Source organism: Crocuta crocuta, unplaced genomic scaffold (assembly GCF_008692635.1).
Source record: "Crocuta crocuta isolate KB4526 unplaced genomic scaffold, BGI_CrCroc_1.0 scaffold13, whole genome shotgun sequence".
Classification (NCBI taxonomy): Eukaryota; Metazoa; Chordata; class Mammalia; order Carnivora; family Hyaenidae; genus Crocuta; species Crocuta crocuta.
The window spans coordinates 2,062,894-2,081,545 of NW_027530007.1; the positions used below are offsets into that span (position 1 = coordinate 2,062,894).

At 40.7% G+C, this 18,652-nt stretch overlaps 1 protein-coding gene across 6 annotated transcripts in view; it reads right to left on the bottom strand.

The window, feature by feature from the left end:
- The window catches only part of KIF1B (kinesin family member 1B), a 122,478-nt gene extending 104,293 nt beyond the window's left edge, over positions 1–18,185 (bottom strand). For all 6 annotated transcript variants that reach the window (XM_077763826.1, XM_077763824.1, XM_077763823.1 and 3 more), the window contains exon 1: positions 18,011–18,185. In XM_077763826.1, coding sequence (XP_077619952.1) covers positions 18,011–18,116 — 106 coding nt within the window. In that variant the 5' untranslated portion in view covers positions 18,117–18,185. The remainder of the gene's footprint in view (positions 1–18,010) is intronic.
- Between the last annotated feature and the right edge of the window lie 467 nt (positions 18,186–18,652).

The following is an 18,652-nucleotide window of genomic DNA, read 5'->3' on the forward strand; positions in this document are numbered from 1 at the left end:
TCCTTTAACCCAACTAAGAAACAGGATGTTTCAACATTAATAAAAGGGGGGAGGGGAACACAGTACATGTAATGGAAAGGGAATGGGATTTGGATCAAAGGACAATTTAGAATATGTGTTAATATTCTAAATATATGTCAGACCCTTAATATTTAGAATTTTTGTCACCTTGGGTATTGCTGCACTTTTGAGTCCTCCCTAAAACTGAGATCATGCCTCGTTTACTGGATTAAATGAAAAAAGCAATACACAAATGCTAATTTTCAAAAATAGGTATTTTATCTTGTTTTTCACTGAGTGTTTTGGTGGATAGCTTCCATGGTCCTTAAACCAAAGTGAGGAAAGTTCATTCATTAATTGGTAAAACAAGTTAAAGCAGAACATAAGAATTCTGTTTCTCGGCAACAATCGAAACCACACTGGGGTCCTTTACCTGTGCCATCAAATCTCAGGTGTTCCTATCATATCACAAATCCTGTCAGGACTGTGTCTTGAGGATCCTCTACATCAGACAGACATTCAGACGCATGTCCTCCTTTTGTTATGAATAATTTTAATTTCATTAAATCCTATACCATTTTTAGAAGCATACAAAGAAAAAGAGAAACCCAGTGTATGCCTGTGCAGATTACACATAAAGTATCAGTTCATTTTCTCAACTTTCACAGAAAAAAACAGACAGAATTGTATTACCAAAAGATTAGGCACTACTTAACACAAGTGTAAGAATGGAATAATAATAATTAATAATTAATACCATCAATAGTAACTAATAGTATCTTCAACATGTAATGTAAATGTAAAAGCTGTTACACATGTGGCATACTTCCCAGGGTCACATGTCAACAGTGTGCAGGCTTTGTTTAGGATAAATCACTTTTTTTTCTGCAAGAAATGGACCCTAGGAATATTTTGAGGGTGAAGTCAGGACATAACTCTATTTCACATGCTGTATACTTCATACTGCTTTATTTTCTATAAAATCACCTTTCACGCCACTTTTCAAGGCCCCTTTTAAGCAACTTCCACACCTCGGGCCTCCCCTCCTACCGAGACTTCTTTGGACACACAGTATACTCCAGACCTGGACCCACCCCCACAAATAACTTCTCACAGATGACCTTAAGAATCATCTCCAGGTGCCTGGGGGTCTCAGTCAGTTGAGCGTCAAACTTCAGCTCAGATCATGATCCCACTACTTGTGGGTTCGAGCCCCCGGTCGGGCTTTGTGCTGACAGCTTGGAGCCTGGAGCCTGCTTCAGATTCTGTGTCTCCCTCTCTCTCTGCTCCTCCTCCACTCACGCTCTCTGTCTCTCTCTCAAAAATAAATAAACATTTTTTTAAAAAAGGAATCCTCTCCAACTATCTTCTCTTACACCTACACCTGATCTATCCTGTCAGCTCTACTTCCAAAATGAATCCAGAATCTCATGGCTTCTCACCAGCACCACCATTACCACCCTGGTCCAAACTACTGCCTCCCTCACCTGAAGACAGCGGTAATTCCTAACCCGGCCCTCAGGTCTCCCATCTCCCCCCCAGCCCCTGGAGAGTCTTATCCCCACACTGCAAACAGTGGTCCTTTTCTCGGACTAACCCAGATCACATCCACAGCATGTCTCTGGTGAGCATTCCGACGGCTTCCCGGCATACACCGAGCAGAACTCTACTCCCTCTCTGAGCTCCTGTCCAGCTACTGGAGTGATTCAGCCCCTACTCTAGCCTCACTGCCCCTCTTCCCCCCGCCCCCCTTCCGCTCCCCCACTGCCCTTCTTACTGAAGACATAGTCTCATTTCAGGGCCTGTGCACTTTTGCTCTACCCGAGAGCCACTCTCCCAGGTACGTGAACAGCGCACCCCCTCATCTCACGCAGGTCTCTGCTCACACGGCACCACATCAGATGGCCGTTTTCCGACCATCCGACCTCAGCAGCAGCCTGCACTCTCTATCTGCCTTCCCGCTTCATTTGTCTCCACTCTACTCCTGCTACCTGACTTATTATGAGTCACTGGAATGCAGGTTCCAATGACACCAGAACTTCTGTTTCATCCACCGCTATGTTCCAGCTCTGAGGAGAGCACCTGCCACACAGCAGACACTCCACACACAGCCAAAGAACCGATGACTGTGTTAGTTTTATCTTTCCTTACAGACTGTCACTTCTTTGTAGCTGAAACGATGACTCCTCTTTCTGTATCACTCACTGTGCTGACTTCCCAAGTAGGTGATGCTTATATGTGGACTGGTACACAGCTCTCTCTACACAACTTGCCTCCTGAGTCTTTTCTTCCTGAGCAGCCAACTCAGCTTCAGGCGAGCATATTAATCTCTGGAAGAGGAGGAATCTAAATTCCAATCTCGGGAGTAGAAATACAACTTTTAGGAAACAGTAGTAATAGGTAATGGGAAACATAAGGAAAGATGACCACGTTTTAAACAGGAAGATATGCTGATGGAAGTCACCAGGAAGGTCAAGGATAAAGGAAAAAATAATGGGAGGCAGGGAGAATGGGGTAGGTATTGGAAATCCCTCCCCTTCTCCAGGTCTTTAGAACTGTGTTTTACAGTATGCATTTCACAGGAAACATGGACTCTCATATCACAGGGGTACCTTACCATTCAAATTTATTGCTGTAAAATTTTCTCCAGTATCCTAGATATAAAAGGCTTGCCCAGCATAAGGATTCTTACGTGGGTGTGAAACAGATTCTTGACCTCACACACAAGACACACACCCAAGAGGCAATGCCATATGATAAGCACCAACAGACATAAATAAATGCTAATATTCTCAGTATTCATCTTCCCAAGCACTTCCTCTGAAACATACATTCCATCCGAAGGATGAGGTACACTGGTTGAGTCACTGTTGAATAGATCACAACTACACCTAGGTGCATCAAAGATCTTCAACAAAACACTGTTAGATGGCATCCATCTGAACAAGTTCATTTTCCTGATCTTTCTGCCTGTCTTCTAACAGTCCCTGCCCCTTTGCCTTCTATACTTTTACTCATTGTGCTCAGCTTTCCAAATCTCCCAGGGTGGTTGGAAATGATGCTAGCTTCCATGCTAACATTAATCTTTCCCAAAAGAAGCATTATTGCAAAAGATCCCAAGATCCTATTTTAAGAAAGGAGAAGTTAAACAGCACTTTCATTCATGCGGCCTATTTTGAGCACATTTATTAAGCACAAACTATATGCCAGGCATGTGCTGGGGATAAAATGGCAAACAAACAAGTGACTTCTGCCCTTCTAAGGCTAACAGCCAATGGAGAAGACAGACATATAACCACATAAAATAAATAAATGCTCTCAAATTATGAGAAGAGCCATGCTAGATAAGCGTGGGATCCTATAAGAACACGTAAACAGGAACGTATGAAAGGGAACTTATAATAAAGATGGTTTTTGAGTTGGTAAACTCTGATTTGATAAAACAGAGAGGGCCGGGCTGAGGGATAAAGGAGATCGCCAAGAAAGTGGAGAGAGAATAACAACAGCCAACACTTATTAAATGCTTACTATGTTCCAAGCACTGTGCTAAATAAAGCATCACATGTATTCGCTCCTTTAATCCTTATAATAACCTTATGAAGTAGGTACTATTATCATCTCCGTTTTATATTTGGAGCCCCAGAGAAGAAGGTGCTTGTCCCAGGTCAGGGCCTAGACTAGAGTTTGGAACATCTGGCCCCAAAGCTCCAAACCACTGGGCAATATGCATCCCAAGCCAGAGAACTGCCTCAGGAAGCCCCGGGGCAAAGAGAAACATGTGGCATCCAGATTCCGGTTTGGCTGGTATGGCTCCAGTGCAGTGAACAACAAAGGGTTAGAAAAGCATTAAAATCTCAGAATCAGATCACAGATGGACTTCAAGGAGCTGGTGAACCCCTGAGCAATGAGAAGCCACTGGACTGACTTGCCAACAGTATGAAGAGTGGACTATAGGCACGAGTGGAAGTGCGGAGACCAATTACACAAAACACAACCACCACTGTGGAATGTTTGGGAAATTTTGCCATTTACATAACGACTCCCATGAGAACTGCATTTGGCATCAGAAATCCATGAGTTCCACGATGTAGCACTTGTCGGGGGGAGAGACAGAAGGGTCCATTCCTAGATCAAAAACATTATGTCTCTTGATCCAAAACAGAATTTTGTCTTACAATATGACCCAATGTTCAGGGCGTGTGGGTGGCTCAGCTGGTTAAGCGTCTGCCTCTTTTTTTTTTTTTTTTTAAATTTTTTTTAATGTTTTATTTATTTCTAGGAGAGAGAGAGAGACAGCGTGAGCAGGGGAGGGTCAGAGAGAGAGGGAGTCACAGACTGAAACAGGCTCCAGGCTCTGAGCTGGCAGTCAGCACAGAGCCCGACGCGGGGCTCGAACCCACGAACCGCGAGATCATGACCCAAGCGAAAGTTGGACGCTTAACCGACTAAGCCACCCAGGCGCCCCAAGCGTCTGCCTCTTGATTTGGGCCCAGGTCATTATCTCACAGTTCATGAGACTGAGCCCCACGTGAGGCTGTGCTGACAGTGAGCAGCCTACTTGGGATTCTCTCTCTCTCTCTTTCTTTCCCTCCCCCCACTCATGCTCTCGTTCTCTCAAAATGAATAAACTTAAAAAATATATATGACTCAATAGTCAATGATCAAAACACAAGTTGACCTATAAAATATTTTTAGAAGACATTTTCAAGGATTTTAGCAATGAAGAAAATGGAATACTATAGAGGCTTTAACATACCTCCCCTAGGTATCCATTATTATCCTGGGGTCCATCTATAACTTGGGCATATTATCAAATTATTTATGCCTCAATGTTCGTACCTGTAAAATGGGTACAGCAATATTTCCTATTTTATAGAATTGTTGTGAGGATTAATGACTAGTCCACGTCAAGAATTCTAACACAAAACTGGGGCGCCTGGGTGGCTTAGTCGGTTAAGCGTCCGACTTTCCGACTTTCGCTTGGGTCATGATCTCGCGGTTTGTGGGTTCGAGCCCCGCGTCGGGCTCTGTGCTGACTGCCAGCTCGGAGCCTGGAGCCTGTTTCAGTCTGTGACTCCCTCTCTCTCTGTCCCTCCCCTGCTCACGCTGTCTCTCTCTCCTAGAAATAAATAAAACATTAAAAAAAAAAAAAAAAAGAATTCTAACACAAAACAAATGTTCAAAATATTCTTTCATTTAACAAGTACTCGGGTGCCTACCATGCCCCAGACCTGAGGCATCTAGTGAAAACCAGTCTCTTATCTTCAAGGAGCTTACATTGTAATCCAGAAGTCAGATAATTAGCTAAAAGACATAGTATAACCTGGGTAAAACAAAGGAGAGTTAGGAGATAGAAGGTGACAGTGGAGGTGGCAGGAGTGGCTCTTTCAGTAAAAGTGAGCAGACTGCCATCTCGGAGAAGGTAATAGCCGAGCAGGGGCCAGAGTGACATTTAAAGAAAGCAAGACCACCAGACTAGCCAGAAAAAAAGTAAATTATAATGAGATATCAAATCAGATAGCTAGCCAGATGCCAAATTCCGTGGCCCTGTGGCCAAGGTGAGGGTTTTTAGTTGTATTCTAAAAGTGACAGGAAGCCAAGGAAGGATTTGAAGCACAGAGGTGACATGATCTGATTTACATTTCCAAAACAGGGCTCTGGCTAACTGCATGGGAACAAAAACAGAAGCTACAGCAGCACCTGCTCTGACTGGAGTAGAAATGGTAAAAAGTAACTGGATTCAGGACACAGTGTTAAGGCACAAGAGACAGGCCGTATTGTCGGACCTCAGGCGGCCTATAAGAAAGAGAGAGAAGGCCAGAGTGACTCCGACACTTGGTCTGACTAAAAAGAACGGGTGAGAAGGAAGAAGAGCCACTTTAGGTGCACAGGGAGGAGACAACACCAGTTCTACTGGGGACATGTTAAATTTAAGATACTTCTTAGGGCTTTCAAGTAGGATCATATTAGCAGCTGAGTGGACAAGTCTAGAGATCTACAAAGAGGTCAGACCAGACTGCAGAAATGAACTTGGGACTCATCATCAGGTCATAACACTTAAAACCTTGACCCTGAATGAAATCACTTAGGGAGTCCGTCTTCTCTGAAGACAGAGGAGAATCAAAGAAAAAAGACAGAATCCTGGTGCACTTTGAACCCAGGAGGTGAGGAATAATGCAGAATGGCCTGTGAGGGAGGAAGGCAATGGGGAGAACCTGGGGACCCAAGAGCGAAGAGACAAGACAGAAATGTTTCAAGGAGGAAGTCAAAGCCATGCTAATTATTATTACAATGCTTATTACCACAACCATTTCTGGTCCCACAGGAGGAACGAGTCTTTGTTCCGGGGATCTCCTGACTTCCCAAATAACTCGTTCTGCTCGCCCTCAACTCTGTGCCTTGGCCCCTATTCACCATCCAGATCTCAGCTGGTTTCAAGGCTGTTTTCTTAAGTCCCCTCCACAGATCAGAAAGGCAGCTTCAGTTTTGAAGTCTGACCGGATCCTTCCCCCAGTACACAGGCAAGACGACCTTGCGTTTTTCTCTCCCTACGCCTTACACCCCTTTCTCCTTTGTCTTCACACTTTTCATTCCTCACGCTGTAGCTGACACTCTACTTTCGGAGAGCCAGATAAGAGTGAGAAACGGGGAGCACCTGGGTGGCTCAGTCGGGTAAGCATCCGACTGGCTCAGGTCATGATCTCACTGCTCATGGGTTCGAGCCCCGTGTCGGGCTCTGTGCTGATTCAGAACCTAGAGCCTGTTTCGGATTCTGCGTCTCCCTCTCTCTCTGACCCTCCCCTGCTCACGCTCTCTCTCTCTCTCTCTCAGAAATAAATAAAAAACATTTAAAAAAAAAAAGAGTGAGAAACAGGACAGCCTCATTCATGTGAAGACTTACCTGATGACCCCTATCCAAGAAAAACGGAAACGCCTTTAAAATGATTACCACAAAATGTCCTATAGGTCTTAGTTTGTCGATGATCCATAAGACCGTTTTGTCCTTCCTAGAGACCCTTCCAGTCAAAATTGGCCTTATAAAGTCTATGAAGTCCTCCAACTTTATCCCTTTCTTCCTTTGCTTTCTTCCCAACTTTGTTACTACAGCATTAAGATGCAGAAATAATGTTTTAATTACTAACCCCTAGAAAACAAGGCAGTCAAAACAAGATTTGTACTTAAAAGCCTTTATATCCTCCAGAATAAATTTGTTTATCTAATATCTCAAAGTCTCTATGTAGCAATTATACTGTTGTGGGCAAACTATTAAAGATCTTGCCTGCAACTACAATTAACTTATCATTGTGGCAACACTGTAACTTTATATTAACTTTTCTAACAGCAGTGCTTTGTGCTTGTTAAAAATCCCAGTGACATTTTCAGTACAAACTTCCTCTTCCAAGATATACCCAAAACATAAGGAACACTGCACAAAATATAGCCATTTTGCACACCATTTATATTCCAAAACCAGAAAACCACAACCCATAAGCAGCTCCCTCCCCTACTCAAAATAACATTATTTCCAGAAATATATTAACATGGCATAAAAACATATTGCCATAAAGTAGAATTAAGCAGAACTATAATCACAAAGTTCCTTAATCATTAAAATAACAAACTCAGATTCCAAATCCTATAAACAACATAAATGTACTTACTATGTGTGTTCACTATATATTCAATTCCAGAGTAGTAAAATAAATATAAAATGGAGGAGGGCACTTTGGGGATGAGCACTGAGTGTTGTGTGGAAACTAATTTGACAATAAACTATTTGTAAAAAAATAAAATAAAATAAAATGGAAAACAAAACAAAACTACTCTACCAACTCTGTAATGTCACAGTGTCATCCTCAACTGGGTATAAAATAAATATGCTAGCTATAATAAACATTTTCTTAATATTTTTGAAAGTAATTTCTCTATACCCAAAGTGGGGCTCGAGCTCACCCGAGATCAAGACTTGGGTCCTCCAAAGACTGAGCCAGCCAGGCACCCAAGTTGTAATAGACAGTAAACAAACCCCCGATTGACATCTACTCTGCCCTTCCTAAGCAAATGTTGAAAGACTGGGAAAGGAGACATTCTGGAAGGCCTAGTTCTTGCTGAGTCCAAATGGCACACTGATGGTAGAACTAATAATAATGCCCTTGTTATTCATAATTACTTTGCAGCAAGAAGGGACATCAAAATACACTTTAATGTAACAGTTAAGTTCAAATTACACATACACAGTAGTTCTACACAGAATAAAACTTACTATTTTGGGAGGCAATATGTGCTGCAGAGAGGTTAAGAATGAGGTTCTGAAGTCAAACAACTCAAGTTCATTTTCTAGTTCTCCCAAGTTCTGGGTGTGTGACCTCAGACAAATCATCTGTGAAATGGGGAAAACAGGAGTATCTGCCCTAGATTACTGTGAGGACAGGAGTTAAAATCTGTAAATGCCTGATAGTGGCTGGCACAGCTTAAGTGTTTATTACTGCTTTTGTTGTTGTTAATTACTAATCATGGTTTGGTTCCCACTCCCCCAACCCCAAAAAAAAGACATTTAAAAAGCTGCTTTTGTTTTTCCCTTCACCCATTTTTGCCTCCTCAAGTTTATTCACAGTCATAAAATGAACTCTTGGTATCAGACCAGAAGAATGTCACAAAGAAACAGCAAACGTAGTTCAACCACTCACACAGCTTCTGCTAATTCTGGCCATACGGCTTTCTGTTCTGCCAAAACAAAAAGGCTTCCCGGACATTCCCTACCTTTCCAGGCCCTACCCTTCAATTATTCAGATGTCTTGCAACGCTTTCATAAGAGTCGTCACAGTACTGTGATTATTTATCTCTAAGGCTCTGAGAGCCTGGTGGCCTCCCAGCCTATGCTTGCTGAATAACAAAAACCTAATTTCCTATAGATGCTCTCAAAAACCTGATTTCATATTTCTTATTCCCACCACCTGCTGTCCAGAGCATTCATCTCTAAGCAATACAACTAAGAACTGGTTTTAGCCTACTGGAAATGATTTTGATAAAATAAGCAATTGTTAATATACTACCAAAAATTAAATCTAAAGGTCTACCTTGCCTACCATACAAGCAGATGGGCATAGCGGGTCTTCTCCCAGTCTCACTAACAGCTCCCCAGATTTTGCTCGCTCCCATCACAGCACTTCACACTTCACTGGGCAGCTACCAAAAGCAATCAGCACTGTGTTATCAGCATGGACTTTTAAAATGAACTGCAAGGAGTGCCTGGGTGGCTCAGTCGGTTAGGTGTCCGACTTTGGCTCAGGTCATGATCTCACGGTTCGTGGGTTTGAGCCCCGCATCGGGCTCTGTGCTGACAGCTACCTCAGAGCCTGCAGCCTGCTTCAGATTCTGTATCTCCCTCTCTCCCTGACGCTCCCCTGCTCACGCTGTCTCTCTCTCTCTCAGAAATAAATAAAACATTAAAAATTTTATAAATTTTTATTCCCATTGGAAATAACAATCTAGGTACCAAAACTAATCATAAAAAAAAAATTAACAAATACCATCCTATGCAGTATACCGGATTCCATTTGATCCTCACAAGAACCCCGGCATATTAGAGCGGGTAGGCACTAGCAATATTTCCACTGAATAAATGAAAAACTTAAGGTTTAAGTGTCTGAGCACAGAGAAGGAGCTAAATAATGTACAATTTATAAATACAATCGAACACCATGTGGCCACTAAAATCACGTTCATACAGAATATGTGGGGAAATGTACCCAATATGCCATTAAATAAAATACCAGAGGCTTGACAAAGGGAGAAGGGAGGTCGATGAACAGACTTTAGCTTTAATTCTGAATGAAATGGGAACCACCTTAGAGTTTTAAGGGAAAAACAATCCGACTTCTATTCTAAAAGGATTGCTCTAGCTGCTCTATCGAGAAAAGAGTGCTAGAAAACAAAGGTTAAAGCCTGAAGCCTTGCTAAGAGGTTACTGTGGGCAGCGGCTATAGAGGGAAGAGCGGTCCGATTCTGGGTATCTTCTGAGACAGAGCCCACAAGCCTTTCTGATGGAGAGAAGACAGGAGAGAAATCAAGGATGATCACGTGATCTCTGCCCCGAGCAGCCACACAGACCGAGCAGCCACACAGACCGAATCCCCACTGAGTGGCCAGAGGAGAGCGCAGGGGAGCGGGACTGAGGAAGGCACACCAGGGATTCGGTTTTGGATGTGTCAAGTTTGAAATGCTGAGCGGGTAGGAGCGACGGCTGGTGAGTGGCTGCAGACACAGCCCTCAGAAACAATTCCTTCCCCACCTGTGTGGGGCTTATACTTTTCTTTCCAGTAGGCCTCAGAGGCAGTTAGTTTTAAAGCTCAAGTGTCTGATAACAGGGGATTAGCTAAAGAAACTACAGTGTATTAATATAACAGAATACTGTACAACCATTACAATCATGCTCTTGAAGAATACTTAAAAGAATGTGCTCAACAAGTTAATGATAAATTAACTTATCTCATCTAAAAGAGGGTACATTCCAGGGATACATTCCAGAATACCAGTTTAGTAAGTTGCCACATGAGAAGTCACTGTGTCAGATGTAGAAACACACACACACACACACAAAGTATGTTTTGGGCCTGAGGAAAAGGAAAGCAAAAAATGCCTTCAAAACTACGAAGGGGCAGAAGAGGGGTCAGGTGCACAGCAAAGTCAGGGGCCAGCAGACAGTGCTAAATTTAGAGGCTAGCCTCAAAAGTCATCTAAAAGTCATTCTCAAGGACAGACTCTGTTTCCATCAACTCGAGTTGAGTAAATATAGTGTTACTTCTGGGGCACCCTTACTCCCAGGCCCCCCACAGCCCTCCAACTCCCAACTAGAGGAAAAGTGCTTCGTTTCAAAAATTTTAAAAAGTTTCATGCCACTGGCACCCAAGGTGATTTCAATATATGTTACTGAACTCTGCTTCCAGCCCCACGTAAGCCTCTTCTTGCTTACCTTGTAGCAGTCCAGTAACTAATAGCATCACTTAATCAACACGGACATGTAACTTCAAAAGGAGATATTCCTCTTCTTGGAAAAAGAGAGTGAAAAGTGTCTAGAAGACTTCAGAAAGAGGGGGTCGGAGACAAGTTTCATGGGCTTGTGCCCATCACATGCCAAGCCCCGGTTACTGATATTGAGAGGCATGGGTTTACAGTAGCTCTATTTGCAAGGTGAAGATTTTGTTTTTTCCCTTTGTATACTTTTCAAATTACTTAGTATACATAGAGTTGACAGATTCATAAAATATATAAATCATGAGAGACTCTTGAATACTGAGAACAAACTGAGGGCTGATGGGGGGTGGAGGAGAGGGGAAGGGGGGTGATGGGAATGGAGGAGGGCACTTGTGGGGATGAGCACTGGGTGTTATATGGAAACCAACTTGACAACAAACTATTAAAAATATATATATATTATTTTATATACATATAAATATGTATATACATATATATNATGTATCAAAGGTACAAGCTGTAACAACAGAACAAAACCCCAGGTACCCACCAGGCAGCTCTAGAATGTGACCCTCATAGCACCGCTGTGTCCTTCCAAGATCTATCTCTCTGCCCACCACCTGAGGCATGCTGAATTTTTTTTTTAATGTTTTATTTATTTTTGAGATAGAGACAGCGTGAGCAGGGGAGGGTCAGAGAGAGAGAGAGAGAGAGAGAGGGAGACACAGAATCTGAAACAGGCTCCAGGCTCTGAGCTACTCCTCAGCACAGAGCTCGATGCGGGACTTGAACCCACGAACCGTGAGATCATGAACTGAGCTGAAGTCGGACACTTAACCGACTGAGCCACCCAGGTGCCCCTGAGGCATGCTGAATTTTGTCATGATTGCCCTACTTCTCTTCATAGTTTTACCCATGTGTTTATAGGGCATAAAGAATACAGAGAACAGCTTTGCATGTTTTTGACAGTTATTACACCAATTTCTTTTGCAACTTGCTTGTATAGCTACTGTTTGCTTATAATGTGTGTGTGCATAGTAGTTCTTCTCTGTTGTGTTCTATTTTATGTGAGTGCACCATGATTTATTTATCCATTCCCCTGTTGATGGATACTGGGGTTGTTTCCAGTTTTTTTCTCTAAGAAAAGCTAGTGCTGCTAAGGCTTTAAATGCCCAAATCTTCAGCAGTTTTAGTGACTCGATGAAATGCACTACACTGGCAGCAGGTCACAGAGCTAGAGGACCAGGCGGGAGTGAGCTCCAGAGTTCACGGAATGCATCCTGGCGAAGGGTGTGTTAAAAAATACTGAGCATTCCCTCTCTAAGGCTAGAGCGCGTGGTGTGGCAGTGGAGAAGCACGCTGAAGAGCTGGCCTTCTCCTATGCCCCCAGCCACACTGTGAAGCACCCTGGATGCTGTGGCGTGGGGCTTTTGGCTTATCCCAGAAAAGACTTAAGGAGAATTCATTCTGACTGTAGGTAGAAAATGCATTCAGATTTAAAAGAATTCCTTTCAAAAGTTTTCCTTTTCAAAGCTCCACTTTGTCCCCTCCTCCATCCCAAATTTTCATTAATGGGCATGAAGTCATTCTTTGTACCAGCTGTGATGTGCAGCATTCCATTTTGAAATGTACATGTGTGGATGAAAAAGCCTTTAAAAATGTACCACGTTAGTAATTAACAGGGGGAGGGAACACAGGGTCCCTTCTATCCCACTAAGATTTGGGCACTGAAAAACAAAAAGACTCCAAGCAAAGAAGACTGATAAACACATAAAGGGAACTTACCAAAGGGCTAGCTAGAGACAGATTCCTATGGTTAAAGACAAAGCAAAGGTATTATAATTTAATACCTAAAGGGTCATGTGAGAACCAGCTTTCCCTACCCTCCTGTTTTTCAGAGGGGAATTCATGCAGTTCCAAAGTCTCCAGCTTTACCATAAACGTGAGCAGTTCAACCATTAATTTTGCCCCCACTTTCCTTTTTAAGAGCAATGGGACAAAAAAAAAAAAAAAATGCTTCCAAAGTGGGAAAACTTAGATTTAATGGGATATTATTAAACAAAGCCATTTGTATGCACTTGGTCTCCAAAATGTCAAGGCAGTATCATTTATCTGTGCCATGGAAAATATTCCCTCGGAGACCAGAAAGTGCTTAAATAAAACTGCTACTACTCAGTTTTCAGATTTGGCACATTCCCTAAAGTACTCTTCACCCTCTTCTACTTTTTCATAAGAGACCTTATGGCAGGAACATTCCACTGCATTCCATGTGCAATCAGCTATAATCCCTGTGAGCAGCAGGCCAGGCCAGCTTGCCAGCACAGCAGTCTTGTAAAGCAGCTAACGCATGTGGCGATAGCAAATTCATTTCATTTTTTCCAACAAAATGCATGCTTTCTCCCAATCTTAAGCCCAACTTTTTTTTAATAAGCCACTAATACTTTCTAACAGAGCAAGTAGTTTGCTTAAAATTTTTCACATGAAAATTATGTGGATCACATTTTAGCCAAACTACTAAGAAACTGCCACAGGAAAAAACAGAAATAGCAGACAGTAGCAGAAAACTGAAACCACCAAGAATCCTGGAGGAAAAGTCTCACTCAATTAATTACTTTTCCAAGAACAAACACCTTTCAAAGGAACCAAAATTACCCCAAAACTGCTAAGCCACAACAAAGTATTTAGCTAGAAACCCCTACTTTTTCCAAGGCTGATTCATCAAATGCAGGATTTTTGCCCCAGGAGACCAATGTTAATTTAAAAGTCACAGACTCCTGCTGTGTGCAGAGAGGCATGTGTCACGGCCAGATGAGGGTCAGGAATATCATACGTGGTCGTAACACTCCTAAATTCGAATACGCTGCAATTCTGAAATTTTCCCCGAACATGCTGGGTGTTTTGTTTAAAGCTCACTTACTCCACAAGGTCCAGTTAAGATGCCCCATCATCTATATATCTTACATGTGCCCTTTGCCAAACTCACATCTGCACTTTTTAAAACCCCTATTTATGGCAATTATCACTTTGATCACTTTTACTCTGTACTGAGTTTATTTCGGTATGTCTGTGTCTTCTACCACAAACTTCTGAAAACTCCTTAGGGACAAGGTCCTACGGTACATACAACTCTGATTGCTACAGACTCACATTATAGCAAACTCTCAAAAGAGAAAGGAAAAGAAACAGTAACAGAGCCACTCCGTCTGTTGTCTACAACAGTTTTGAACCAAGTGTGACGGAAAAACCGTTTGGTAGTTCAGCACTGTGCTGAACATGGTCCACAGATTGGTTTCCACGTGACCAGTACAACGTACACAGTCCTATCATAACCAAATTATTGCTTTTAATAAAAACCATTTCTTCATTACTATTTCACCAAAGCATACTTCAATATATTCAATAATTCTGGAGAGACTTTTGTAGGAGATAAGCAAGAATGAGTGAACAAAACTTAGATCCTCACAAACTATAAAATTTATGGCCCTATACTCAAAATGTGTACCACCAGGGATCTTATTTTCTCCTCAGTTTGCTATCTACTACAAGTAAAAATATGGGACATTCGCCATCTGGAGTGAATATCATATTTGGACAATTTTATTTTTTTCCCCTAAACTGACAGTACTTTCTATACAATCAAATTAGAAGGTCAAAAAGAAAGCTATACATCCTAGTCACAATGAGCTCTAACACTTATTTTTTTTATTACCCATTAATAATTTCTTAGTGAGCTTTTAATCTTTAGGATTAAAAAAAAAAAAAAACCCGCAAAATCAGAAAAATCTAGCAGACCCAGATCCACTATCCAGAACTACAGAGAATCCTTTTCCTTTTACAACATACTCTAATAGTTTTATTCTCCTGGATAGTCAATTGAGTACTTTTTTTGATATTCTACTTAGTACTCAGCATACCATTATACATATAGTAGATACCTACTAATACATAAAATGTTGTTAACTTATACAGATACTTCTTCATGCTGAAATCTCAAAGGACACAACTTTTACAAATTATAAACATGGGCTGTATTATTCAGGTATTTAAAACATACACTGCTGGGGGAAGGGGTGAGAAAATAAATAAACAAAACAAAAATCAGTCAAGACTGAAATATAAGCTACTATTATACCTTATCACTAATTAAAAGGGTAAAAAACTATCTTAGAAAAAGATGCTGCTTGTACTCTCTCTGGAAGGAAAGGAAATACAAGTTGCTTCTAGGGAGAGGACCTGGTTGACTACATTTTGGGTCAGAAGTGTTTACACTGTATGTTTGTTGTACCTTTTGAATTTTATGCCATGTGAATGAATGTTTTACAGAGTCACAAAAATAAATAAATATTGGGGAGAAATTAATATAATGCTATTTAACTTTGACAATGAATATAAACTTACAACCAATTTATAAAATGATTCGTCAAGAAAAAACCCTGGTATCAGTATTTATACTAATAAAACTTTTCCATTTAGTTTTGTTATATAATAAACTGACTTTTGCATTTCATGAATATGACCTTCTAATACTCATGTTCTTTCTTTTTTTTAAGTTTATTATTTATTTATTTCGGGAGGGAGAGAGACTGAGTACGCGCACAAGCAGGCAAGGGGCAGAGAGAATCCCAAGCAGGCTCCAAGCTATCAGTACAGAGAACGAGGAGGGCCTTTGTCTCTTGAACCATGCAAGCAGGACCTGAGCTGAAATCAAGAGTCAGATGCTTAGCTGACTGAGCCACCCAGGCACTCCTAATACTTATTTTCTATGTGAACGTTTGTAGTAAGAATTTTTGGGGTGCCTGGGTGGCTCAGCCAGTTAAGCATCTGACTCTTGATTTCAGCTCAGGTCATGATCTCATAGTTGGTGGGATTGGGCCCTGCCTTGGGCTCTGCGCTAACAGCACTAAGCCTGCTTGGGATTCTCTCTCTCCCCCTCCCTCTCTGCCATTACCCTGCTCACGCACTCTCTCTCAAAATAAATAAGCTTAAAAAAAAAAAATTCTAAAAAAAAAAAAAAAAGAAAGTAGCAACAGATACTCATGACACTGGGGATTTCTCCTGGATAGCTCAGTATGCAAAACATATCACAGAGAAAAGTAGTTCTTTTTGGGATTAATTCTGGCTCCAGGATTGATCCTGAAGCCCACCTTTTAAAAGAGCTTGTGATTATACCAGCATTTTTAGAGGCAACATCAACAGCCAAAAATGCCTCCAAACTAAGTTCTAATTAAATACATTTTTCAGAGAGAAATGAGCTCAATAATCAGGATTCAATATGTTCACTTCAGCAGCACACATACTAAAATTGAACTGATACAAATTAGTATGGCCTCTGTGCAAAGATTTAGTTACATATTGTGTAAAACTTAATTCTTAAAATGAAGCACGAATAATACCATAGCTTAAATGAGTGGCATTTATGAACATAAACACTTGTTCTCTAATTCAATTATAAATCTAGCTCAAACTTTAAGAAAGGAGCACATGATCAATATTGACCTTTTTTTTAAAAAACTTATTACATACTCTAAAAAGTTCACCCCTTTAAAGTGTACAATTAAGTACTAAATTTTGCATCCTTTTCTTTTACAATTACTCAGAGGATATAATTCACACTCTTGCATCTTTTAAAAATATCTAATAAAAAGGCAAACTCATAGTAACCGAGAACAGGATGGTGGTTACCAGAGGCTAGGGATAGGGTCAAAGGCAAGCTATTGATTATAAAAAAAAGAAAAATACACACTTCTAGTCATGAGATGAATAAGTTCTAGAGACCTAATGTGCAGCATAGTGACTACAGTTAATAATAATATACTGTATAATTAAAATTTGCCGAGAAATAAACCTCAAGTGTTTTCACCACACACACACACACAAAAAGGTAATTATGAGAGGTGATAGATAGGTTAATAACTTTGGACTGTGGTAATCATTCTGCAATGTATGCACATATCAAAGCATCATGTTGTACACCTTAAATATATAATTTCATTTCCCACTGGTAGAATCCTCTACAGAGAACACTGGCAAATGGCCCACATACAGAGGGGATCAGAATGGTTTCCCCAACAACTCGGCATTAACTTGTGTCTGGAAGAACAATGATTCTGCTTTATCACAAAGTTGTAGGCTTCAAGACAGTAGAAACTACCACTATTTTAAATAACAATTTGCCTACATATCCGTATCAATTAATTATTAACACAAGTACAAAATAAAGCAGCTTAAGTCATTTTTTACCTAAGCAATTATATATAAAGAAGCTAGAAAGTAATGACTTCAATTTCAATAAGAAATAGTTTTATTGTAAAAAAATTATACGCAAATTATTACTGATAATTTTAGTAATAAATTTGTACATTTATTATCAACTGTAGCTATATCTGTTGTTTGACTCAAAGAATCACTGTAAGGAAGAAGAGTAAGTTTTAAGACCATCTTGGCAAGGTCAAGAAGGAAAAATAATTTAAAATCAAGAAAGAAAAATAATCTTAGAGCCTCAATAGATACACTTCACATCATGGTTAAGTAAAAATCACTGCTTACACCTTTATTATCATTAAGATTTCAATTTAGGGGACACCCGGGTGGCTCAGTCAGTTGAGTGACCAACTTCAGCACAGGTCATGATCTCAGTTCATAGATTCAAGTCCCATGTCAGACTCTGTGCTGACAGCTCAGAACCTGGAGCCTGCTTCCAATTCTGCGTCTTCCTCTCTCTGCCCCTCCCCTGCTCGCTCTCAATCTCTCTCGCTCTCGCTCTCTCAAAAATAAACAATTAAAAAAAAGATTTTAACTTAATAACTCTAGCTAAATTAGTTCCATTTTCTAGGTATTTCTCAATTGTAAAGAACAAATTAAATAGTCCATATTTAAATATGCTAAAGCAAAAATCACAGGGGGAAGCACATAGTAGATCATTCAGGATAACAAAGCCCAAAGTGTTAATACCCAAATGTTCATTTATTCTGTTCACATTAAGAAGAGAAAAGATAGGAAGGTGAGATATAATTGACAGAACACAACATGTACTCACTGGTCGAGTTGCCTTGCATCTGAATGATGCACTTGGATTCTTTGCTGGTCTCTCGAGAATTGAAGGGCCGAACCCGCACAGCCACCTTCACTGAGGCTCCCGACATTCTGATGGTCTTGTTATATATATGCAGTCCAGAAATAAAGTATCAAATCTTCTTTTGAAGTTATGTTCAAGTTTCCTTCAAAAAGAAAACAATTCCACACAGATAGTAAGAATTAAAGGAAGCATGGGCTAACGTGAGCCTAAGGGCTATTCTTGTAAGTCTTTGTACTTTTTTTTTAAAATTTATGTTTATTTATATGAGGGGGGGCAGAGAGAGAGGGAGACACAGAATCCAAAGCACGCTCCAGGCTCTGAGCTATCAGCACAGAGCCTGATGTGGGGCTCAAACTCATGGACCACGGGATCATGGCCTGAGCCAAAATCAGAGGCTCACCCAACTGAGCCACCCAGGCGCCCCAATCTTTGTATTATTTCTATTTCCATTTCTAAAAACCTCATCCCTTTTCTTCCTGTAGATCTTATATTCTCAAAAATGTCCAAATAGAAAATTAAAGACCTAAATTTATTTTCCTATTCAACTAGCTCTTTCTCATACCTAAAAAGTCCCTAAACTTAATAATAAAAAAATACATAACT